Here is a 26,153-nt window from a genome sequence, read left to right on the forward strand (position 1 = left end):
AAAGCAGCATCAATGAGGATCTCATTCTCAAATAAATGCAACGTGCCTAACTATTGTGCTGCTGAAATACAGCCTCTAATACAATCTGAAGAACTGACCTTGAAGTAGCATAAGGATCTGTTGTTATGACTACACTAGCTGCATCCTTGTACCATGTGTGACTAGGAAACCTGTGAACACAATATGAGAGCCAGGCAACTGACATTTCTAAAAGTGAATAAAACCGCAACTTCCAAATACTCATTTCAGGCTTCAAGGCCTACAATGCACAGGTGATTTAACTGGCAACAAATCACTTCACTGGCAAGAATATGCTTGACAAGCCTGAGAAAGTGGGGAAGTGCCCTGTGGAACGCATGGCTAATAAAGTATACTAATGTTTCTGAATCTTATTGCAGCCATTGACCGCTGTACTTCATCTTCATACCACACTCACAGCCGGTGGAAAAGCTTGTTCTGGCCGAGCACATTTATCCACACACAAAACGAATGACACATGGCTAGGCTACACTGGAACCTATCACAGCTTCTCCAGACACGGCCGGTGGCAAAGAAGGGAAGCCCAGGAACCAGAGGATCTAATCTGCTTGCTTGTTCAGAGTCTATGACTAACAGTATTAGAGGCAGGCCCGGTCCACCCATGATGCCAAATGAGGTGACTTCCTAAGGAGCCAGAAGTCTGGGGACAGCACCAGGCAGAAACAGGAAGTGAAGAGAGTGCCTTTCCAACCTATACTAGGGCAACTGTACCTGGCTAACCTATACAGGGGCAACTGTACCTAGCTACCAACACTGGGGGCACCTATAACTGGCTACATACCTATACTAAGGGTGTTTATTGTGGTTCACCACAGCTAATTGCAAATTGTCGGGCGCTGTGCGATCATTCCAATTCGGGGGGGGGGGGGGGGAGAAGGGGGGTTATTCCTCACAAGTTTGCCTCAGGCATCAATAAGTCTAGAACTCTGGCCCTGATTAGAGGCAGATAATCAGCAGGATAGCCAGGCAATTTGCATTGTTTAAAAGGAAATACATTTGTTAACCTCCATATTCCTCTCACTTCAGGCTCCCTTTAAGCAGGGACAAGAGGACAACAGACAGACCTTCCACCTAGTGAAAGACTGGCCTGCATGCAGCCACTGAATGGCTTTACATAAACCTTGAAATGAACTATAAAACTACCAAGGATTACACTCAAGACTTAAGTAAACAACCTTTGATTTGGACTTTGTAAGCTCCAGCTGCATAGTCTTGATTTTATTCACCAAAGAGCGGTTTTGTGAGGTCAAAGAAGAATTTTGCTCCTGAAGAGAATTCATTTTCTCCCTCAGCTTCATGTTCTCCTGTTGTGAGCTCCTCAGTGACCCCATTTGCAAAAGAGAGTCCTGTGAAAACATACAATAAATAGCAAGCTAGCTTCCGTTCATTGTCAACCACCTTTCCTTTCTATTATAAACTTAGATCTACATTACTAAGCTGTGACTATTTTCCTCCTTAGGTGGGAGGTTTTCTGGCAGCAGAAACATAAACAGACAGACTGGAAACCACCTGAGCATCCACCATTCCCAGTGATGTAACTGTACTCCCCTTAGGTAGATTGTGATGTACTGTATACAGTGGAGGAAATAATTATTTGACCCCTCACTGATTTTGTAAGTTTGTCCAATGCCAAAGAAATGAAAAGTCTCAGAACAGTATCATTTCAATGGTAGGTTTATTTTAACAGTGGCAGATAGCACATCAAAAGGAAAATCGAAAAAATAACCTTAAATAAAAGATAGCAACTGATTTGCATTTCATTGAGTGAAATAAGTTTTTGAACCCTCTAACAATAAAAGACTTAATACTTAGTGGAAAAACCCTTGTTTGCAGCACAGAGGTCAAACGTTTCTTGTAATTGATGACCAAGTTTGCACACATTTTAGGAGGAATGTTGGTCCACTCCTCTTTGCAGATCATCTCTAAATCCCTAAGGTTTCGAGGCTGTCTCTGTGCAAGTCTGAGCTCGAGCTCCCTCCATAGGTTTTCTATTGGATTAAGGTCCGGAGACTGACTAGGCCACTCCATGACCTTAATGTGCTTCTTCTTGAGCCACTCCTTTGTTGCCTTTGCTGTATGTTTTGGGTCATTGTCGTGCTGGAACACCCATCCACGACCCATTTTCAGTTTCCTGGCAGAGGGAAGGAGGTTGTCGTTCAGGATTTCACGATACATGGCTCCGTCCATTTTCCCGTTAATGCGATTAAGTTGTCCTGTGCCCTTAGCAGAAAAACACCCCCAAAGCAAAATGTTTCCACCCCCATGCTTGACGGTGGGGACGGTGTTTTGGGGGTCATAGGCAGCATTTTTCTTCCTCCAAGCACAGCGAGTTGAGTTAATGCCAAAGAGCTCTATTTTGGTCTCATCAGACCACAGCACCTTCTCCCAGTCACTCACAGAATCATTCAGCTGTTCATTGGCAAACTTCAGACGGGCCTGCACATGTGCCTCCTTGAGCAGGGGGACCTTGCGAGCCCTGCAGGATTTTAATCCATTGCGGTGTAATGTGTTTCCAATGGTTTTCTTGGTGACTGTGGTCCCTGCTAATTTGAGGTCATTCACTAACTACTCCCATGTAGTTCTAGGATGCTTTTTCACCTTTCTCAGAACCAGTGACACCCCACGAGGTGAGATCTTGCGTGGAGCCCCAGAGCGAGGTCGATTGATGGTCATTTTGTGCTCCTTCCATTTTCGAACAATCGCACCAACAGTTGTCACCTTTTCTCCCAGCTTCTTGCTAATGGTTTTGTAGCCCATTCCAGCCTTGTGCAGGTCTACAATTTTGTCTCTGACATCCTTGGACAGCTCTTTGTTCTTTCCCATGTTGGAGAGTTTGGAGTCTGCTTGATTGATTGATTGATTGATTCTGTGGACAGGTGTCTTTTATACAGGTGACTAGTTAAGACAGGTGTCCTTAATGAGGGTGACTAATTGAGTAGAAGTGTCTAACCACTCTGTGGGAGCCAGAACTCTTAATGGTTGGTAGGGGTTCAAAAACTTATTTCACTCAATAAAATGCAAATCAGTTGCTATCTTTTATTTAAGGTTATTTTTTCAATTTTCCTTTTGATGTGCTATCTGCCACTGTTAAAATAAACCTACCATTGAAATGATACTGTTCTGAGACTTTTCATTTCTTTGTCATTGGACAAACTTACAAAATCAGTGAGGGGTCAAATAATTATTTCCTCCACTGTATATAGGAGCTTAGAGTCGGTTCACACTTGTTTTAACCACCCTGGTGTTCAATTTCCCCAGGATTTCCGTGCAAAAAGTGTTTCAATTAATTTCCAATAATTTTCAACCATTTTTTTTTCCAATCAATCAAATTTTTTTTTTAATATTGAATGCAATACAGGTTATTGTATTGAATTCAATAAAAAAAAGTGTTTGCTGCAAGATGTTGACACTGTGTGACCCTGGTGTCATCAACGCCGATCGGTGGGGGACATGTCATCGCCGAGGGAGAAGCAAAATCCGCCAAGGGACATGGAAGAAGGCACTGGGTAAGCAATCAGAGGTACGCGACGAGGGATCAGCACGCCAATGGTGAGTATAAGACCCAGATGTGTAGCCAGGTATATAGGTAGCCAGGTTTTAGGAATCCAGATGTGTAACCAGGTATATAGGTAGCCAGATGTATAGGGAGCCAGATGTAAGGGTAGTCAGGTGTATAACCAGATGTATAGGGAGCCAGATGTAAGGGTAGCCAGGTGTATAGCCAGATGTATAGGGAGCCAGATGTAAGGGTAGCCAGGTGTAGAGCCAGATGTAAGGGTAGCCAGGTGTGTAGCCAGTTGTTGGTAGCCAGTTATAGGTAGCCAGATGTGTCCCTGTTCCCGATTCCCTGCTCCCCGTCTGAAGCCCCTCTATGGGGGGCTCCCACTCTATGCGGTGGGCGGGTCCCTTTCTGTATGGGATTTGTCCCCCTTCTATGCGGGCTTGTGGCCGGGCGGGGGCTCCCCCTCTATGCGGTGGGTCCCTTCTGTACGGGCTGGTGGCCGGGCAGGGACTCCCCCCTCTATGCGGGCGGGCTGTGGGTGGCCTCTCTCCCTCCCTCGTACCATCTCCTCTCCATCCCTCCCGATACTCTCTTCTTCAAACCCCCATGATCTGAAGCCCTTTGAGGTCTACTCACCCGAGGGCTCTCTCCAGCGGCGGCAGCAGCACTTCCTGCTCCATCGCAGAAGTCTCGTTCTCGGTGTGTAGTTACAGTACAAGGCTTGGTGAGGTCACCAAGCCTCATACTGTAACTAAACAGACCGGGACTTCGGCGATGGAGGAGGAAGTGCTGCTGCCACCGCTGGAGAGAGCCCTCAAAGGGCTTCAGATCAGGGGGGTTTGAAGAAGAGGGTATCGGGAGGGAGGGAGAGGAGATGGTACGAGGGAGGGAGAGAGGCCACCCACAGAGGGGGGGGGGGGGGTTTGAGTCCCTGCCCAGCCACCAGCCCGTACAGAAGGGGGACTACTCCCATACAGAAAGGAATCCCCCGCCGCATAGAAGGGACCCCCCGCCCACCGCATAGAAGGGGGAGCCCCCACCACCCCTGCAGAACTCTGCCCCGCTGATCCGCTGCTCAGGGATTCCCCAGGGTGGCTGGATGCTAGTTCTGCACGCTAGGGGTAGCACAGATCGCTACCCGCAGCGTGCAGTCAGGCATCCAGCCATCCTGGGGAACCCCTCTGATGAGGGAAAAGTGAAGCCGGCGGGGCAGACAAACAGGAAATCTCCCTTGCAGTATTGACGAGCTCAGCTCGTCAATACCGCTTTCAGCATGTTTCTGCTGGACGAGCCAGGCTCGTCAATACCGCCAGGAAGGCTACAAACGTATCCGTGGCTCTGTTTTTGGGCCCGGACCAAAACTGGAGCCACGGATACCAAATAGCGGCCATCTTCACACACTATAAAGAGACTCTGTAACAAAATTTTCAGCCTTATTTCTTCTATCCTATAAGTTCCTATACCTGTTCTAATGTGGTCTGGATTACTGCAGCTTTTCCTAGTTGCACAGTGGCTGTATTATCTCTGTTGTATAATCTAATCTTCTTTCCTCTGACGGCTTTGTCGGGCTCAGGCACTCAGGCTGGAATGTGTAGCTCTGCTTGTGATAGGATAGAAGCTATACACACCCTCTCCACGCCCCCTGCATGCTCTGTGTGAGTCACAGACTGAGCTACTCTCAGCCTATCACAAGCTGGTTAGAGGCCATGTCTTTTGTTTGTAAACACTGCCAAAAACTGGCAATTCCAAGCCAGGATTGCATAAGGGCGTGGCAGAAACAGCACAGAGGGGCCCAGGAGAACATAATGAATAGAATGGTATTCTTTTTATTGTAAGAATTCTAGCGTACAGATTCTCTTTAGAAAATGGATGTGGGAGATCCGTTTTGAAAAAATGAACGGAGAGCTGGGATTTGTCGGGACTTTGTGGACCACGGATACACGGAGGGGTAGTGAAAGGCAATACAAAAATGGATCTCCCTCTTGACAGGCTAGTTTGCACACAAAAACGGAGGGAGGTCCGGATTGTCTACTCCCCTCAACACCCCCCATAGGTGTCCCCAGGTAGCCTGGAGGGGTAGCAGCCAGGAAGGGGTGGCAGCAGGCAATTCGGCGGGGAGGGGGGGTTGCCTCCCCTCACTCACCTGGATCCCCCGTCCCCGCTCCCCCTCCAACTATTTGCGCCATATGTAAAGTAATGTGATGAGCAGCGAGCAGGGAAGCAATTACCTACTTCCTTCCTCCGCTCGCTGCGTGACTTACTGCAATTGCTTCCCTGCTCGCTGCTCATTACATTAAGCGCAAATAGCTGGAGGGGGAGCGGAGACGGGGGACCTAGGTGAAGGAGTGGGGGTGAACCCCTCCCCTCCGCTGTGACCGCTGGCTCCTTTCCTGGGTGCTATCCCCTTCAGCTCGGCGGCCCTACCCACCCACGGCCAGGGTTGGGGATACTGTATGCTGTAGGCACAGGTAGGGAGAAGCAAATGCTAATCAAAGATAAGGTGACAGCATAAGTACTGAGCATGGGCTAGGGCAGAGCCAATATTGTGGGGTTGAATTGTTAGCATTTGCTAGCACTTAGTTCTGGCAGTTTAGTGCCATGATTAACAGCAGCCAAGCGGTCAGTGCTGTACTACATGAATCAGGTGATTCCATCTTTGAAATATGCAGGTGGCGCCTTACAAGGCAGATCACAAGGAAGCAGTATCCATCTGCTGAAGAACAGACATTTTATGGCAGGATTCAAGTCCAAGCCACATATTTTGGAATCCAGAGTTAATCATTTTTAATATATATAGCAATTTAGCTTTTTATTGGCAATACATTGTAGCTTATCTCATCTACTGCAGGAAAAAAGGCAGGCAAGAAATGACAAGCAAGTATTATTGTTTTTCTTTTAGATTCCACTGCCATACTGCAAGACCTCTATTGCTGTCTCAGGGGACATGCTGACATATAAATAGAGAGATACACACCTTATCTTGTGCACTCATTACAGGATCCCGACCACTTGCACCTGTGCTGTGTTTCTGCATAGAAACAGAATCCCTAGGCTGGGGATGGCCGGGTTGTCCCAGATCCTCTAGAGTCAGAACCACGGGTGCTTCGCTCAGGGAATTCTCCAATCTGCTGTCACTGATACAACGAACAAGAGGGAAAGAAAGCAATTGAAAGAAAGATTAGATAATAATGAAGGACTGCCCTGCTTGCCCAAAACATTTCCTAAACAACACAGAAACATTATATAAAGAAAAACAAACAAACAAACAAACAAGTATGTATATGAAAAGCAAAGCATTTTTTTTTGGGGGGGGGGGGGGGGGGGGGTAGGGGGGTAGTGGTGCCTCTTTGAAGCTGCGCCCCTAAAATCAACACAAACAAAAATTCCATCGTGTGAGGTTAGTGCTACATTTGTGTCCGTTTGTGCTGCAAAAATTAAGTTGTGCTGCTTTTGTTTGAGTTTCAAAAAGTTTTTATTTTCAAAAGAGAAAAAACAACAACAACAATACTTAATATGCATTATAATTGCCCCAGTGGGGCCATGGTTACAATGATATGCTTAACCACCTTGGTGGTATGGACAAGCTCAGCTCGTCCAGTACCGCCAGGCTGAATATCTCAGCCCCTGGTGAGTCTTTTTTGAAATTTTTTTTTTGAAAACACACAGCTAGCTAGCTGCGTGTTTTACTCGATCGCCACCGCTCGCCGCTAATCCGCCGCTACGTGCCACGAAAGAGGGGCCACCCACCGACCCATTGAGCAGCCTGGCCAATCACCGCCAGGCTGCACTAAGGGGTGGATCGGGACCCAACTGACGTCATGACGTCATTCCGATCGTTGCCAGCCATGGCGACGAGGGAATCCCTAACAGGAAATCCAGTTCAGAGCGGGATTTCCTGTTGGGTATGGTCGCCGGCAGCGATCGGAGGGGTGGGAGGGATAGCGCAGGGAAGGGGGAAACATGTAGCTAGCGTTACATGATTAAAAAAAAAAAGTGAAAAAAACCCACCTGCAGCCGAGCGCTGCAAAACAATTAACCGCCAGGGTGGTTAAAGGATGAGACAAAGACAAAACAAGTTAAGTGGCCCATACACTGAGCCGATTAGCGGCCGACCGATCAATCGCAAATCGATTGACCAATCGATCGATTTGCGGCCGATTTTGATCGATTTCAATCGACCTGACATGCTGGAAAATCTAGGTCGCTCTGTTGAGATTGCTTATCATTTTGCATTGGACCTAATGGAAATCTGATGGCAAAAAAATGCCATCAGATCTATTTTCATACTGAAATCTATTGGAAATCAGTTCCTAGTAAAAAATGTTCCTAAACGCATGAGATAGATTAAAAATCTATATGATGATCTATCTGCTGCTAATCTAACGAGTGTATGGCCACCTATAGACATGCCAAAATTATGGGTTTGAGGACTACAGAATCTACAAATATTGAGAAGGGGATGATTTCTTCAACCAGGCATTGAGTAAGCTCACAAGGGGGAAAGATAAAACAGTACTTCAGATGTTTTGGGTGTCGGCCAGAGATAGCCAGGGCTGCCAGGTTCTGGTAAATGGTATAGTAGAATCATTGACAATTGCTAGAAGGCGCACATTTATAAGTATATCGTTTATGATTTCTTTAGTTTGGGATAAGGAGAGAGAGTTGGTTAAAGCCATTGTCTGGCTAGATGTATTCTGGCAGCCTTGGCTATGTGTTGGGCCAGTCGGTGCTGAGGAGATTTCCATCCTTTTGGCTTGTGACCTAGTAGGAGGAGAAGCGGATCAGGAGGTAATGCCTTTTCAAGCGCAGAATTTATGAGAGCTGAAACCTGGTCCCAGAAGATTCGAGCAACTGGGCAGAACCACCAGGTGGGGGAGAGTGTGCCAATTCTACCACAGTTACGAAAAGGAATATTTGGATTTAGATGGGTCAAAATTGTGGATTTTATGTGGGGCTTGGTATGTGCGGTGTAATATTTTTAGATTGGTCTCTATGTGAGAGTAGTAGCCACTTCCCTTTGTGAGTGTCAGACAACACTTTGACCATTGTTTTAGGGGTAGTGTTGTGCCCAGGTCTGGCTGCTTTTGTTTTAAAGATAAGTCACAGTAACATCACCCATCAGCCAATAGATTTTAAAAATCTGACTGTGTGCGCTCCCGCCGCTATTGAGCTTCTGTTGCTGCTCAATTTAGCCATCTAATGAGTCCCATGTGCCTGAGGAGCCAATTTCACTGGCTCCTATCTTGACCCTGCGATCACCATGAGCTAATCATAATATCACAGGGGGGGGGGAGGCTCTGGTCCTTAAGAGGCCAGTGTCTGCCAGTAAAAAAAAAAAAAAAAAAAAGAAGAAGTTAAGCAAAAAAACAACCCCAACAAGAGCAATTATTTGGACAGTGGATATGTTGCCATTCATCTAACAATGCCATGCATCCACTCCACAGTAGTAGCAGACATTGAAACTTTACCTGGAGAGGTACAGTGTATTTGTACTGTACTGATACTGTACCACACCAGCACACCGGGCGGATCGCTCAAACTCACTCTTATCAAGCGAACGACAGTCTGTACACACGCCCGATTTAGCGGGCGAACGACGGGACGTTCAAACGACCCGTCGTTCGCGGAAATCCGACGTGTGTATGGGCCTTTATACTGGGCATACACGGTAAGTTTTATATTATCAATCAAGCCGCTGATGGCTCGATTGATAATATTCAACCTGTCCGTTACCCCACCGGATCGATACTGCGCTCGATACTGGCGGGGAGAACAATGGCAAGAAACGAGCGGCTCATTAGCAGCGCCCGCGGGAACGAGCGGCAATCAATCCGCACGCACATGTGGATGAGCGGTGACGCGCTGGCTCGATACCGTGTATGCCCAGCATAATGCTGGGGTTACACCATACAATTTTCTGTTATGCTGGGGATACACGGTACGTTTCTGTACCGTGTATCGACCAGCTGATCCGGCCAGCTGATAATATTCAGCTGGCCCGATCAAGCCGATCGACCCCCGCCCACTCGATCCCCACCGGCGGACAATGGCAGGGAATCGAGCGCTGAAAGGAAAGTGCCGGCGGGGACAAGCGGCTGGGGTCGATCCGGCGGCTAATCGGCCGCAGGATCGACCCGTGTATTCCCAGCATTAGATTTATCTGCCAGATAGATAAAGTTCAACATGTTGGAAATGTATCTATCTTACCATCTATCTGGCGAGGAATTAGGAATTGTTCTACTCAGCAGGAGATAAACAGAAGACAATGCACCAGAGATAATGACCATTCTCTGCAGAAAATAATCTAATTATGCATTCTAACAGAAAATCTAACAGAAAATTGTATGGTGTAAACCCAGCATTAGGCAGCAGATGAGCAGTCACTTCCTGTCCCAGAAAAACAGGAGAAAGATAATGCCCTAGTTCAGTTTTTCCTTTATTAAAAACAACGATAGCAGGGTGGTACTCATGCAGAGGATAAATAGGTATGCCCAAGACTTTTGTCTCTGCACCGAGAGACCATGTGTACAGGAGATAGAAGAAGAGTAGTAGGCTGGTACCACCACATGTCCCACAGTAGGCTTCACAGCAACAGCCCGCTGTTTCAGGCTACCTGCCATTTATCAAGCTGTATAGTCAAAATCACGTGTGTGATCCCTCACATACAGTACACCAACCCTCAGGCAATACGAACGCTCTCCCTCTTTGTACGCCATCCTAATTACAGGACAGTGGTGTGAGTGCGTATTGCTGAATCTCACTCACTCTGGTCTCTGGCTCTCTCCACTTAACTTGTATCTACTTCCTTCACTACCTACAATCTAACATGACTATCATTATGTAAAAGCATTACTTATTAGCTCTTTGTGGCCAGGACAGCAGCTACAGTGCCTCTCTGCTCAGCAGGGCTGTGGAGTCAGAGCAATTTTGGGTACTTGGAGTCAGAGGTTTCATAAAGTGAGGAGTCGGAGTCTGGAGTCAGAGGATTTTTGTACCAAATCCACAGCTCTGGTATTAGACTAAGGAGTCGGAGTCGAGGAGTCAGAGCAAATTTGGGTACCTGGAGTCGGAGTTGGAAGTTTCACAAACTGAGGAGTCAGAGTTGGATGATTTTTGTACTGGCTCCACACCCCTGCAGCTCAGAGTTAAATAAAGCATTTATTTTTTTCCCCATACCCACCCCAGTGTGAGTACAAATTCATGGGTAGTCATTACGCTGTCCTGTCTGTAAGAAGAATATTTCCTTTGTTCTTTCAGTTAACCCTTTATAAAGATAATTAAGGGTAGAAAAAGAGGCCTTGCACATCACTAAAACTTCACTTTTAATTAATCCAGATAAAAGGCATACATTACATCTCCTTTGAGGTGGAAAGAGAGGTACAGACAGATAGGGAGGTCGACAGCCGTTTCGCGCCGTTTATGTGTAGTGGCGCATCATCAGGACGTCCTGATGATGCGCCACTACACATAAACGGCGCGAAACGGATGTCGACCTCCCTATCTGTCTGTACCTCTCTTTCCACCTCAAAGAAGATGTAATGTATGCCTTTTATCTGGATTAATTAAAAGTGAAGTTTTAGTGATGTGCAAGGCCTCTTTTCTTTTTTGACATGAACTGTTGCAATAGGTATTGGCCTTCTGCACTCTGTGTTTAAAACATAAAGCCATTCCTGTGCACGGAGCTATATCTACTCTATTGGACTGAACGATAATTAAGGGTAGTGGGAAGGGTTAAATGTTGCTTCACATACTAGGCACAAATAGGGAAATAAGACTATGTTCAGCTGTAGTCCTCGCTACCAAGAGTTTGGCGCTATGTAATATGTTGGTGCTTTATAAATACAATAAATAAATACAAATAAATAAATAAATATCTGTAGAGCTCTGGTGTGTGTAAAATACAGCATGCTGGAGCCTTAAGCAATGTTCAACACCTACCCAACCCCCAAGCTCATTGTTCTTCCACTCACCCCGCCTGTAAGAGCATCTCAGTCAAGCCCCCCCCTCCAGCAAGTGACACGTCGCTAGTCTATTGGCTAGTGACGCCTCTGTACATCACTCAGCTCCAAACTGTCACCCAAGGGATCAAGGCCCAATCTGTCTGTTTTGTATGTCTGTACATATTGGACCCTCAGGGGAAAAAAAACAAAACGGGAGTGATCTGTACTCACAATGAAAGAATACCGCCAGCATAAAAAGAACAGAGCCCGTCATGCCAGGTTCTGTCTTGATGCTGCAGGATCAGAGGGGTCCCAAGAAGAAATACTTACCTGATCTAACATAATTGGAACACAGGTGATGCTCCACCCCCCTCCTCAGAAATGCAGTTGCAGCTATGTTTCCGAAGCTCTTTGGGAACCTCTGCCTGCATTGCCACAGCCTGCCCCGAGCTCAGCAGCCACCAATTAGGCTGCAGCTGCTGAGTGGTAATTCTCAGGGTTTCTTTTCAAAAGCACTAAGGACTTGTTCACACCTAGGGCGTTTTGCGCTTTTTTTGAGCACCAGCGACTTTGAAAAACTTCCTAAAATACCTTGTGCAATGAATCCTTATGGGATAGTTAATATCAGCGCATTTCGTCTGCTTTCCATTCACAAAAGTGCAGCATGTACCATTTTTGGGCGATTTTGCTACGATAGAAGGTATAGAAAAAACAGAAACGCTCACAAATCGTTTTGTGTTTAACCACTTAAGCCCTGAGTGTATTTTTACCTTATGGACCAGAGCAATTTTCACATTTCAGCGCTCCTCCCAATTATTTGCCAATAACATTACCACTACTTATCACAACAAAATGATCTGTATCTTGTTTTTTCTGCCACTAATTAGGCTTTCTTTGGGTGGTACCTTTTGATAAGAATTATTTTTTTTCTAATGCATTTTAATGGGAATATTAAGAAAAAAAATTTAAAAAATCATTATTTCTCAGTTTTCAGCCATTACAGTTTTAAAATAATACATGCTTCCATAATTAAAACCCACGTATTTTATTTGCCCATTTGTCCTGGTTATTACACCATTTAAATGATCTTGCTATCACAATGTATGGCGCTAATATTTTATTTGGAAATAATGGTGCAGGTTTTTATTTTTGCTCCTGTCACTATTTATAAGCCCATAATTTAAAAAAATAACAGTAATATACCCTCCTGACATACATGTAAAAAAAGTTCAGTCCCTAAAGTATTTATGTCGTTTTGTTTTTTTTACTTTATTTTATAATTTTTTCTAAATGCAAAAGTTTTATTTGGGCATTTATGGGAGAGAGTGGGAGGTAAGGGGTTAATTTTAAATTATGTGCAGGTCTCTTTATTAAAGTAAATGATTGTAGGTGTAATTTTACTTTTTGGCCACAAGAGGCCCTCAGTTATTAGCTTCCTGCGCATGCTTTTAGTACACAAACAGGAACTAATGCGTGTAAGTGTAAGTTACAGTGTTTACAAATGACCGCAGGCATCTAATTGATGTGCGATCATGGACACAGGGAACTAGAAAAATGAATGGGAACTGCATTCCCATTCATTGATCTCTGGGCTAACATGTAGCAGTAAGAACTAGTGCGTGAGCACATGAGAGCACGCACAGCGGCGATTGTAGCAGAGTTACGAATATCTACTCCCCTGAGGCTTAGATGAAGTTTTGTAGGGGAGTAGATATACTGTACTGTAAACATTAAGTGGTTAATCCTGCGATTGCGTTCGCGTTAATAAAAATAAATACATCATATTTATTCTTTTCCAGGTCAAAGAGTTCACCTCCCGACTGACATCAAAAAGTGCAAAAACTGCAAAAGCGCTTACAAAAGCATTTTGCACAAGATCGTAAGGCTCAAAAAAAAATAAATTGCTGCCATCAGCGATTTCGATTTTAGATGTGAACAAAGCCTTACTGAACAGCAGTTGTTCAATATAACTGCCAAAATAGCTTGCAAGCAAGTAGGAAAGCTGGCCCGGCATGTTTGTATAGATCCATTCCAGGGAGTGTTTTTTTGAAAGAATAAAATAACGAGAATCCCCATGAGGAGATGGACTAGTGAAAAACCTGGCCAAAAGTTTTGAGACTCAAGGCCATGGACCCAAAATTTCAACGTTTTGGTCCCAGAGCCACTTAGTTATCACTTTTGCCTTATGACGCAGTGCTCCATTGTGCTGGAAAATGCACTGTTCTTTACCAAACTGTTGTTGGATTGTTGGAAGAAGTTGCTGTTGGAGGGTGTTTTGGTACCATTCTTGATTCATGGCTGTGTTTTTTGGCAAAATTGTGAGTGAGCCCACTCCCTTGGATGAGAAGCAACTCCACACATGAATGGTGTGCTGTCACAACAGCCTCCTTTAATGTTATTTAACAGTATTTATATTCTTTGTATTAGTATATTCCAGTCCCCCTGCAAGATTTAGTTATTTAGCATTTCCCAACTGTAACTCCCTGCTCAACAGCCTTGTCTAGATGTTTCTGCAACAGTTGAGTTCAGTTAGTGAGGAGATCCTGCTGTGCTTGTAGTCGCATCGTATTTTTACCTATGAATATGCTCTAAAAAACATCTTTGTATGCTTTCAACGCAAGTAAAGATACTACAGATTATACTTGGAGTCATTATTTCATCGAGTAAACTGCCTGTGGAGGTTTCTAAATCAGTGTGGAGTTATACTGCTATACAGACTGGGTCTTCTGGAGTATGCCTCACACATAAAGCGGGAATTCGAAACAGAACAAATGGTCTCAGGATGCTTTACTGTTGGCATGACACAGGACTGATGGTAGCGCTCACCTTTTCTTCTCCTGACAAGCCTTTTTCCAGATGCCCCAAACAATCGGAAAGGGGCTTCATCCAAGAATATGAATTTGCCCCAGTCCTCAGCAGTCCATTCACCATACTTTCTGAAGAAGATCAATCTGTCCCTGATGTTTTTTTGGGAGAGACGTGGCTTCTTTGCTGCCCTTCTTGACACCAGGCCATCTTCCAAAAGTCTTCGCCTCACTGTGCATGCAGATGCGTTCACACCTGCCTGCTTCCATTCCTGAGCAACCTCTGCACTGGTTGCACTCTGATCCCGCAGCTGAATCCTCTTTAGGAGACGATCCTGGCGCTTGCTGGACTTTCTTGGATGCCCTGAAACCTTAACAAGAATTGAACCTCTTTCCTTGAAGTTCTTGATGATCCTATAAATTGTTGATTTAGGTGCAATCTTAGTAGCCACTATATCCTTGCCTGTGAAGCCATTTTTATGCAACGCAATGATGGCTGCATGCGTTTCTTTGCTGGTCACCATGGTTAACAATGGAAGATCAATGATTTTAAGCATCACCCTCCTTTTACAATGTTAATTCTGCCATTCTAACCCAATCAGCCTGACATAATGATCTCCAGCTTTGTGCTCGTCAACATTCTCACCTGAGTTAACAAGACGATTACTGAAATTATCTCAGCAGGTCCTTTAATAACAGCAATGAAATGCAGTGGAAAGGTTTTTTCAGGATTCAGTTAATTTTTATGGCAAAGAAGGACTATGCAATTCATCTAAACACTCTTCATAACATTCTGAAGTACATGCAAATAATTGCTATTATAAAAAACTCAAGCACCAACTTTTCTAATTTCAAATATTTTTGTCTGAAAACTTTTGGCCAGGACTGTACTATAAGCAACAGCAACACAGAAGAAAAGTAATTTGTAATGCAGGGAGAAATGTACATCTTATGTGTATGTGTACACATGTATTTTAAATGTAAGATTTTGTATTTATGATAGTGGTCCTTTACGTTGATTTAACATATTTATACAGTATTTTTATTGAATAAATAGCAAAAAAACAAAAACAAAAAAAACCCCTCACGTATGGCCATTGTTTGGAACATTTTATTTTTATACTGCATAAAACATACCCAGAGATGTGACCTCCTAGGCTTCTCAAGCTCTTCTCTTTCTGCATGAATTGTTTTTTTGACTTTGCATTCTCCTCTGATAAGCGATGATTTTCATATTTTGATGGACGCGATTCCATTTCCCTGAGGACATCACTATGAAAAAAAATATTTAACGGGTAACTATTTTTGCTAAAAAAAAGTAATAAACATGCTATGGATAAAAATTGGTATGATTACTTTCCACTTCAGAACATATCACTACACAAATACCACACATACAGTATGTCTTGTACACATGCTGGATGGTTCTCAGTAGAGGTGGCGCCAGTTATGCTCAGCCACCTCAGCTGAGAATCCAGTGTAAGTACAGAGGGCCGCAATGCCTCTGCCAGCACATCTGTTTGCCTCAGAGCACAGAGAATATCTACAGTAATAGTCCACTTCCAACAGATCAGACTGGTCTAATGACACTCAAGAGAAAACTAATTCACACCATCTGTTCATTTTTAAACACTCTTGAAGTCTGTAAAATAAGCAAAAGTTAGAAATTTACCTCAGTAGTGGGAAGCCTTTGGATGATCCAGAGAATTCCTGTATCTTCTTAGCCTCAACAAACACCATACAATCTTAGTTGTACAGATTTACCAAACGTATGTAGTATAAGGGCCAACAGATTGAAAATACCTTGAATGATTGATTGAATAAGCTCTTACTACATGAAAGTGGTAAGATTGAACAACCAAGATTGTATGGTGTGTGTTGATCCTTACATCGTACAGTTCCAGTGCTGTGTCCCTCAGTGTCTTCAGCATGCAAGCGCGACCATCAATATGGCATACATGCAAAAACAGTGCAGGGAAATTTGGGCACAAGGTGAAGCAGAAAAACTGCTCACCCTGCTCCTGCAAAAGTCCCGGCAGCGTTAATTAGTATTCACCCTCCAGGCCGCATGGACTCAAGGGAAAGACGCAATTCAGCCACCCGCTATTGCTGGTGGCCAAATTATTATTATTTAGTATTTATATAGCACCGACATTTTCCACAGCGCTGTACAGAGTATATATAGACATGTCACTTAGCTGTCCCTTGGAGGCGCTCACAATCTAATCCCTGCCATAGTCATATGTCTATGTATGTATCGTGTAGTGAATGTATCCTAGTCTAGGGACAATTTGGGGGAAAGCCAATTAACTTACCTGTATGTTTTTTTCTGGGATGTGGGAGGAAAAGAGTGCCCAGAAGAAACGCACACAGACACAGGGAGAACATACGAACTCCTTGCAGATGTTGACCTGGCTGGAATTCAAACCAGGGACCCAGCGCTGCAAGGCAAGAGTGCTAATCACTAGGCCACTGTGCTCCTTTGATAGCATCCAAATTAATGGGCGGGTGCCGCCATAATTCACATTACCACCTATGGCAGCGCATGGTTCGCCCAAATTTCCCTGTACCGTTTCGATGAATATGGTCCAAACAGGCGAAAGCTGTGCACAAGCTCATTCGTTATACTGGGCCTGCGCAACCTATACTTGTGCGCAGGGCTGTGGAGTCGGTACAAAAATCCACCAACTCCGACTCATCAGTTTAGGATTCCACCGACTCCTCGACTCCAACTCCTCTAATTTGCATATTACAGTCTTGTTGATTGAAAGTATGTAACATGAAATTCGTCTCTTAACTGCCAACGCTTAGGAATTTTAAAAGACAACTGAAGTGAGAAGGATATGTAGACTGCCATATTTATTCCCTTTAGTCATAGACTAAAACTAGTCCTTGGTAAGAGTACTTGAACAAGGTACAGACCGGAACAAAAAACATCTATCAGGCCCTAGGCCAGGGGTCTCAAACTCGCGGCCCGCGGGCCATTTGCGGCCCTCGATACAATATTTTGTGGCCCTCACCAGCAAAAGCTTCCTTATAGTTCACTTCAGTGCTCCCAAGTAATCCGCCGCATCCCCGCCGCTAAACAAGGGCTGCAGAGCCCCCAAAACACCCGGGGGGCATCCGCCGGCATTTCCTGGAAGGGGCAGAGCTTTCAGCTGCAGCTCTGCCCCCCTCCTGACGTCAATCGCCGCACGGATCGCCGCCTCTCCCCGCCCCTCTCTGTGAAGGAAGAGTGAGAGGGGCGGGCAGAGGCGGCGATGCGCCGCGATTGTGAAATTCCTTATGCGGCCCAGCCTCATCCTGACTTTGCCTCCTGCGGCCCCCCAGGTAAATTGAGTTTGAGACCCCTGCCCTAGGCAATATAACTGTGGGTACATGTAAGAGTGATGTGCAGGTACTCTGCAGGGGAATGAGGAGATTTTTCCTCTATTACACATTCTTCATGCACAATCTGAACCAGGTTTATGGGTGATAGACAACACCTCTGTGTTCAATGTGCACAACATTCTCAGTGGATTCCCTGCAGCTCTGTGGAGAGTGCATATGTAGAGTATAGTCCTACTGTGTAACAAAGTAAACCTGAGACAGATGAAATTAAAACGTTTTATACATACTTGGGGCTTCCTCCAGCTCCCTTCAGGCTAATCAGTCCCTCGCTGTCCCCCTCCGCCACCTGGATCTTCTGCTATGAGTCCAGGTACTTGAGCCAGTCTGGCGTAGTGCACATGCACACACTCCGCCGCCGGGAGTGTACTACACCTGCGCAGCACTATTGCGCAGGTGCAGAATGCTCCTGGCTGTGGGAGTGGCACATAGCCGGACTGCGCTGACTGGCTGAATTACTGGGACTCATAGCAGAAGATCCAGGTGGTGGATGTGGACAGCGAGGGACTGATTAGCCTGAAGAGGGCTGGAGAAAGCCTGAGGTATGTATAAAACTTTTCTTTTCATCCGTCTCAGGTACCCTTTAATTTGTAGTCAGCAAACCAAATTTTAACAACATATTAAAGGATTTGATTTCATGAGCAAAGGGAGTGCATACATTTGCATAAACCAGCATCAGCGCAGAATTATTTCCATCTCATTGACAATCTCTATTAGTGACACAGCTACACATCAGGCTTTATTCTTACAGCATAAATGTTATTTAGTATATATAAGAGATTCCTGTGTACACATCATATATACAGTCACAATCAGATGTGTATATCTGACTTTAAAAATACGGGGACTGCTTTATTGAAGCAGCACAAGTAACTCATTTTGATTGGTTTATTTCATTTTTGTGGACTGAGCACAGGTATTACTGTATGTATAAATTATTTATGATGTCTATTATCTGAGAAATAGAACATTTTATCATATTTTCTATTTCAATTACAGTTTAAATTCATTAGGAATCAGAGTATTTTTTCTCGACTCCGACTCCAGGCACCCAAAATTGCTCCGACTCCACAGCCCTGTCCTGTGCGTTTGCAGTACTGACACACTTGTCTATGGCTGCACTGCATTTTTTTTAAACTCGCTTCAGGATTGCTTTAAAGTCAGTTATTTTCTGTGGCTTAATTTGTTTAAACCAAACATTTATTTAAATGCCACAAGATGTTTTCTCTGTTACAGCTTCCCTATCACTACTTTTTTTTGCTCTTTTCTTGTTGATGATATTAGCACTAAGCCCAGGGCCGGATTTACCATAAGGCACTGTAGGCACGTACCTACAAGTGCCTGATGATGGAAAGGCAGCTCACTCCTCCCTCCCTCCTTCCCTATGCAGAGTCCTGATGAGCGTGTAAATTAGAGGATACTCAACCTCCTCTTGGCATTTCACTGACAAGATCTCTCTTCAGTCCCCTACCTCTAGCTACTTAACCTTAACGTAGTTCGGGGTAAGCCGCGCAGGAGGTTTTCTCAGGCCCTGCTGGGCCGTTTTGCTTAATTTTTTTTTTGCTGAACGCAGCTAGCACTTTGCTAGCTGCGTCAGCACACCGATCGCCGCCGGCCCGCGATCGATGGCCGCTATCCGCTCCGCCGCCCCCCCCCCCCCCCAGACCCCGTGCGCTGCCTGGCCAATCAGTGCCAGGCAGCGCTGAGGGGTGGATCGTGACTCCCAAAGACGTCACGACGTCGCTGAGGGGAAGCCCTCCAGGAAATCGCCGAAGGCGTTCGAAGCTGGCGGGGGGATGCCGCTGAGCGGCGGCTATCATGTAGCGAGCCTTCGGCTCGCTACATGATTTTAAAAAAAAAAAAATGCTGCGCTGCCTCCTGGCGGAAAACATTAGACCGCCAGGAGGGTTGATACTAAGGGTACCTCTGGCTGCCTAATACTAAAGGGCACATGTGGCTACCTACACCAGGCAGGGGAAGTAGAGGAGAAACGACAGCTGGGCCAGCCAGCACATGTGCGGTTTGGTGAGGATTTGTAGATCCATAGAGGATAAAGTCTAGGGTGTCAGGACATCCGTGTCTATAGCCTCCTGTGATGTAAATCTGGCCATGACTAAGCCTCTTACCACAACTTCGACCCAGGGCTGTGGAGTCGGTACAAAAACAATCCAACTCCTCAGTGTATGAAATCATCGACTCCAACTCTAAGTACCCAAAATTGCTCCGACGCCTCGATTCCGACTCCTTAGTATAATTTTTACAAAGGCTATGGATTTGGTTAAAAATCATCCGACTCCTCAGTTCACTGAAACCACCGACTCCAGGTACCCAAATTTGCTCCGACTCCACAGCCCTGCTTTAACCACGTTTTCAGGAATGCGATGTGATCCGCAAGGACATCAAAAGTGCATATTCTGCACTAATGTCAATGTAAGTGCAATTTACAGCGGAATCGCAACAAATGGCTTCCAACGAATTTCCCCAAACGCATTGCAATTTCCATTCATAGCAATGAATAGATGAATCACCCGGTCTTCCCTTTTCTCGCCATTGCTGTACCAACAACACGATGCCGATGTCACTCGCTTGATTCAAGTCAAACCGACCTAGGTGATGCACCGCAGGATATATTAATCCGCCAGTTAAGAGAGAAAGAAAGAAATGGGCCTATATTGCCCCATAATAGTGTATGAGCGTAGTCGCACTGTACAGGCCAGTAGTGTTCGCATGTGCGCAGTAGCACGGAGCCAATAGCACACAGTCCATACTTTATGCCTGTGTAGTCAAGCTTGTACATGGAGTGGAATGCAGCTGGACGTAGTCAAAATTATTGTTAAATATATTCTATGGGTCCCAGGGCAGGAATGGAGAGGCATAAGATCAGGGAAGTCTCTGGACAATCCAGGGGCCTCCCTCTACTAAGGTAAGTATCTAACTTTTTTCCTCTCTGACTTCAGGTACCCTTTAAAGGAATACTTAAAGGGGTTCTGTGGACTGCTCAAATAAACAAAAACGACACTTACCTGGGGCTTCTATCAGCCACCTGCCGCTGTCATGTCCTGCGACTATCCTCTGTTCCCCCGACGCTGGTCTCTGTCTAATCAGGTGTCTAATTAGACTGCGGCTGCACGCACGCTAGCTCCCACGTGCGTTATCAGGAGCTTACTGCGCAGGCACAGTACAACAAAACTTCGGGAGCAAGCATTCTTCGTCTTTTTAGACGAATATTAGACTGGGACCGGCAGCGGGGAACAGAGGATCATAGGAGGACAGCATGGGACATAACAGTTCAGGGGGTCGATAGAAGCCCCAGGTAAGTGTTGGTTTTTGTCTCTGGATTGTCCAGAGACTTCCCTGATCTTATGCCTCTCCATTCCGGCCCTGGGACCCGTAGAATATATTTAACAATAATTTTGTGAAAATTAAAAATGATTTTAACTTACCTGGGGCTGCTTCCAGCCCTCTGGACTTGTTCTGTACCCACAATGTCCTTCTGGTTCCCTCCGGCCAGCAGCGGCGACACCCACAAAGCTGGCTGGGAGTTGGCGGCTACTGCACATGTGCGGCCCCTACCCGTGCGCACCCGTGCTCGGTAGCACTCTGCACATGTGCAGTACGTGGAAATCACTACTGTGTCTACTCAGATCAATACTGCATTGTGTGTGCATTTTTTTATATTATTTCTGTATTCAAATACATGCTAAAAAAAAAAAGAAAAATTACTTGGGCATATACCACTCAATATTTACTGCAGTGCTGATAACATCTGCACAGGGATGGTAAAGAACGTAGAGGAATGATCTACAACCAGGGACATGGGGAGGAAGCATTTACAAAACAGCGGGTAACAATTTACTACCAATAGAAGCACAACAATAATATATTCTAGGCCTGCCATACAAATATCTTAAAAATTTGCTAAATCAATAAAGCAAATACATTGCATTAAAATATAATCTCGTTATAGTAAACTCTGATATAGAAAAAAACTTTAAGTATAGTAAACTAATGTCCAGATTCTGGCCAAGCACCATTATAAGTATACGGAAGAAACTCGTTCACATCAGGGCCGTTTCTGTGCGCTTTTCACAGCGCACTGCCCTGTGCGATCAGCAAGGTATTTACTTTCCCATGTAACTAAATGTAGCTGGTTCACATCTATGCGCTGCGCTGAGCAGCGTTACAGAAACGTAGGGTTGCATGCATTTCTGTGCGTTGAGCTGGAAAGCGCACATCAATGCAAGTGAATGGGTGCGCTTTTTTAGCGCATAGAAGCGCGTACAAGCACATGCGGTTTTCACCCCTAATTGGAGAAAAAATACATTTGTTACATACAAAAACAAAGTTTTATTGACAACTGCTGCTGGTACAACAAGCAAAACGTGCTTTAAAGAAGCGCAACGCACAGAAACGCGCACTAAAGCTCGCACAAGCGCAGGCGTTTTTTACCACGCGCTTTCACGCGTTTTTCAGCGCAGCAGATGTGAACAAGGCCACCTGTTTTTTGGCCCCTGCAGTATTCTGCATCTGGCTGTAGTGGAAAGTGGGCAGGTCCATGCATCATACATCAGTCGGAGACCGATGAGCCAGGCTGGCAGCCACTTGTAGCCTGCCGCTATCTGCACTCTACTCTGGGCCTGTGTAGATTACCTCAAAAGCACCAGTCAGTGAGACATATGCTTCCTATGTAAGCTGCTGCTTGATTACTGAGGGAATTGCCTGTCATATGTGACTTGCATGTGCATGGCTGCAACCCTACAGCATCATCCAGGCTGCACAGAAATGTGGACAGAGGAGAACACTAAGTACTGTAGCTGCACTAACAGGTGAGATCTATGCTTTCTGTGCAAGCTGTTGCAAATCCCTGCATATTGAGCACTATGCATTTTGATCTAGTTTAGACCTTTGTCTCTGCTCTCTTTCTAAATCATTGACAAGAAAACAAATGTGTCCCAATTCTTTATTAAATTGAGATACAATACAATAGTATACTGTATGTGCTTGAGTATAAACATTTCTGATATAGCGAGCATCTGATATCGTAAACTACTTCGTCTGGTGACTAGTTTACTATAAAGAGAGTATACTATATTACTGATCAGGCAGCATTATAAACAGTAGGGAGATCAGTTTGTACTGCACGTGCCCCAGCCTTGGCCAATAAGCAGCACTCTGACTGCAAAGACTCTGCCAACAAGAGCAGCAGACAGAGCTTGTCGCGCCCTGAGTGCCAGACCACCGCATACATCACTCACCAAGCAGTGCCCATCCACCGTCCATTCACCATCACCACCACTAAACTCCATGGTGTACTCACTACTCCATGGTGTACTCCACAACACGCCCCGCCCACCTACGACGCGTCCCGCCCACTCCAACTAAGCTGACAGAGAGACTGATCATTGGCAAACCGATTGGACAGAAGCTATGACGGCGCTCCTTCCCGCTTTGCTATACTCAGCCAGTGAGAATAACGTCCGTTACACAAGGGAGGCGGAGAAACGCTCTTTTGTCGCTATAGTGACAAGATTTGTCAAAAACTTTATTGACACTCGAACATGACAAAAATATCAACTACAGCTGTTGTTGGACTGCACAGAAACCGTCAATTCCTTTGTATAAAGTTTGTACTTTGTGTGTGAGGTGCATGCTGGACATTTCAAGTGTGCACAATTTAGATGGCATGTATTACCACAAGGTATGGTAATTGTGTGCAGGGAGTACAAACTACCAGGAGCTAGAAATCATGTGGCCCCATTAAAAAGCTTTGTTGTAGAGCCAGGAACTTTTGTCCTGCTCCCCAGTATTGAGTAGCCCACTGCACGTGTTTCCAGACGCGTTTTGGAAACGCGTGCAGGTGGCCGATACGCACGACATCAGACATTGCATAGAGTGCAATGTCTGATGTTCACACTGCATGCATTCCGGACCTGTGCGGTCCGGGAATGCATGCTGCACGCAGATTTTGCTAAAACGCGTGGCTGTCCCATTCACTTTTCAGTGATGGGATCAGCCACGCAACGCACACAAACGCGGATGGCCATGCGTTCGTACGCGTTGCGGTCCGCACGCGTTCCACACGGATGGCCATCCGCATTTGTGATCTGAACGGGCCCTAATATTAGATAGCTCCAAGTAGCCCTCCAGTATTAGCGATAGGAAGTCTGGCTCTTTCCAATGAATCGATTTGATTCGATTCATTAAAAAGAACTGGATCATGAACCGAATTATTTGATTCATTTCATGTATAAAAAAAGCACATCAAAATTGGTCAAAAACGCAAACGCATAAAAAAACACATCAAAATTGGTCAAAAATGCATGCATTTGTGTTTTGCAGTGGAAAAGGATCCTGTGCAGCTGCAGTTCCTATCTCATCCACTGAACTGATTCGGTTCAGTGTGATGAGACGGATCACTCAACTCACAAGAAAGAACCGGCTCAAATGAACCAATCACTCATGAACCAGACATCACTACCCAGTATAGCTAGCCAAAGATGACCCCCAGACTACTAACCAAAAGTAGCCCCTCTCAGTATAAGCAGCCCCCGTACAGGTAGCCAGAAGAATATTATCCCACACAAACCACAAACCAGATTCTGGAGGTGTGTTTAGCTTCTAAGGGTACAATGGTTAATTTGCATATATTCAGCAGTGTTGCTCTGGGAGACATCTCAAGCTCACTCCAACCTGAATTATCGCAAATTCTTTCTGTTTTAGGAAAGCAAACTTTTGTTTTTCTTAACATCTTAGTAAGGGGGCTTTTAGGACCATTGTAGTCCCTTACACACTCCAATGAGTTCTGGGTCACCATGAGCTTGCTGGTTAGTCTGTACCTCTCGGATTTACAAGCCCTACTCCATAGAGCCAAATTAATCCATGCCATGCACTGATGAGGATCAAACAATCCGAAACAGTCTGTATGCATGTTGGATTATTATGGCTCTGTACAAATTAACAAACTGACACATCATTGCATTCCAGCGGTTCTGGAGGTGTGCTTAGCTTCTAAGGGTACAATGGTTAATTTGCATATAATCAGCAGTGTTGCTCTGGGAGACATCTCAAGCTCACTCCAACCTGAATTATCGCAAATTCTTTCTGTTTTAGGAAAGCAAACTTTTGTTTTTTTTACAAACCAGTACAGGTACACCCCTAGCAGGGGCATAACTAGATTTAATAGAGCCCCCCTGCATAAATGATAGCATGGGACCCCCTGGTCCCTGAACCACATGCATTGTCACATGATCGGGAGCCGGTGTAGTGACATTTTTTGCAACTTTATCAGATTTTGCAACCGGTTGCATTTATAGGTATAGCTATCAGAAAGTGCAACCTAACCATTTACTTCAACCTATCTGTATCAGAAAATGCAACCCAACCAAACCCTATTCTCACACAGAACCCTCCCCTCTTGCTCAACTAAAACCCCCCTGGAGGGAACAATCCACCCACTTGCTCAACTATTAACCCCTCCCCCCCCTGGAGGGAACAATCACCCCCTCTTGCTCATCTATTAACCCCCCCCCCCCCAGAGGGAACAATCCCCCCTCTTGCTCAACCAATAACCCCCCCCCCCCCCCAGGGAAAAATCCCCCCTTCTTACTCAAATAATAACCCCCCCAGGGAACAATCTCCCTTCTAGCTCATTGGGATCTGTGGTTGCAAAAAATTACAGGCGTGTTAACAGAGAGAAGCCGTGCCTATGTAGTCATAGGGTACGTACAGACATACGATAACGATCGTTCGTTCTGAACGACGAACGATGTTAAAGGAGGTATCGGCCGATGATCATTTGAAAAAAAGGCTACTTTGAACATCGTTCGTGTACGAACGATCTTGGAAAGAGCGTTGCGTGCGCAACATGATGTATAAACTGATTTCAAACACAAGTGTCAAAAAGAACTGTTTGAGCATGTGGCAAAGCTTTGAGAACGAACAATCAACGACCGATCATTGTACAGACATTACTTTTTGAACGATGGTCGTTGGAAAAGATCTGGCAGAATGGATCGTTCTTTACCAACGACATATCTCGTTGGTCGGTCATTTTAATGATCGTTCGTGCACTTTTTACGAACGATCGTCGGGCAATGCTGTCGGTAACGATCGTTTTAAACGACTATAGTCGCATGTCTGTACGCACCCATACACTGTCCTCTATGGTAAGTTGCAAAATATAATGGGTTGCAAAATCTTTCATTACATCGGCAAATGGCAGCAGAGAGTCTTCTGCTGTGAAGCAGCATCTGCAAGCAGGAAAAAAAATTACACATACTCCTGCACATGGTTTTTGTGAGCAAACAGAGATTTTTTTTGTGCTAATTGGCTGCAATTGCAGTCGGGAGAGGGAGAAGGAGGGGCCCCCAAAGCCTGTGGGCCTCCCTGCAGGGGTCGCAGGGGTGATTGTTACGCCCATGACCCCTATCATAGGTAGTTGGAGGTAGCCCTCTCTGTATAGGTAGCAAGAGGTCCTCTAGT

The 26,153-nt window shown here is 45.2% G+C and overlaps 1 protein-coding gene across 4 annotated transcripts in view; it reads right to left on the reverse strand.

Moving 5' to 3' along the window:
- The window catches only part of CCDC18 (coiled-coil domain containing 18), a 104,974-nt gene extending 81,960 nt beyond the window's left edge, over positions 1-23,014 (reverse strand). For 2 of the 4 annotated variants that reach the window (XM_068239786.1, XM_068239785.1), the window contains exons 1-4: positions 22,928-23,014; positions 15,423-15,557; positions 6,516-6,675; positions 1,215-1,385 (exon numbers count right to left, since the gene is read on the reverse strand). In XM_068239786.1, coding sequence (XP_068095887.1) covers positions 1,215-1,385; positions 6,516-6,675; positions 15,423-15,557; positions 22,928-22,959 — 498 coding nt within the window. In that variant the 5' untranslated portion in view covers positions 22,960-23,014. The remainder of the gene's footprint in view (positions 1-1,214; positions 1,386-6,515; positions 6,676-15,422; positions 15,558-22,927) is intronic. The other 2 variants (XM_068239787.1, XM_068239788.1) reach the window with 2 other exon arrangements.
- Between the last annotated feature and the right edge of the window lie 3,139 nt (positions 23,015-26,153).

The sequence above is a fragment of the Hyperolius riggenbachi genome, chromosome 6 (assembly GCF_040937935.1).
Source record: "Hyperolius riggenbachi isolate aHypRig1 chromosome 6, aHypRig1.pri, whole genome shotgun sequence".
Lineage (NCBI taxonomy): Eukaryota > Metazoa > Chordata > Amphibia > Anura > Hyperoliidae > Hyperolius > Hyperolius riggenbachi.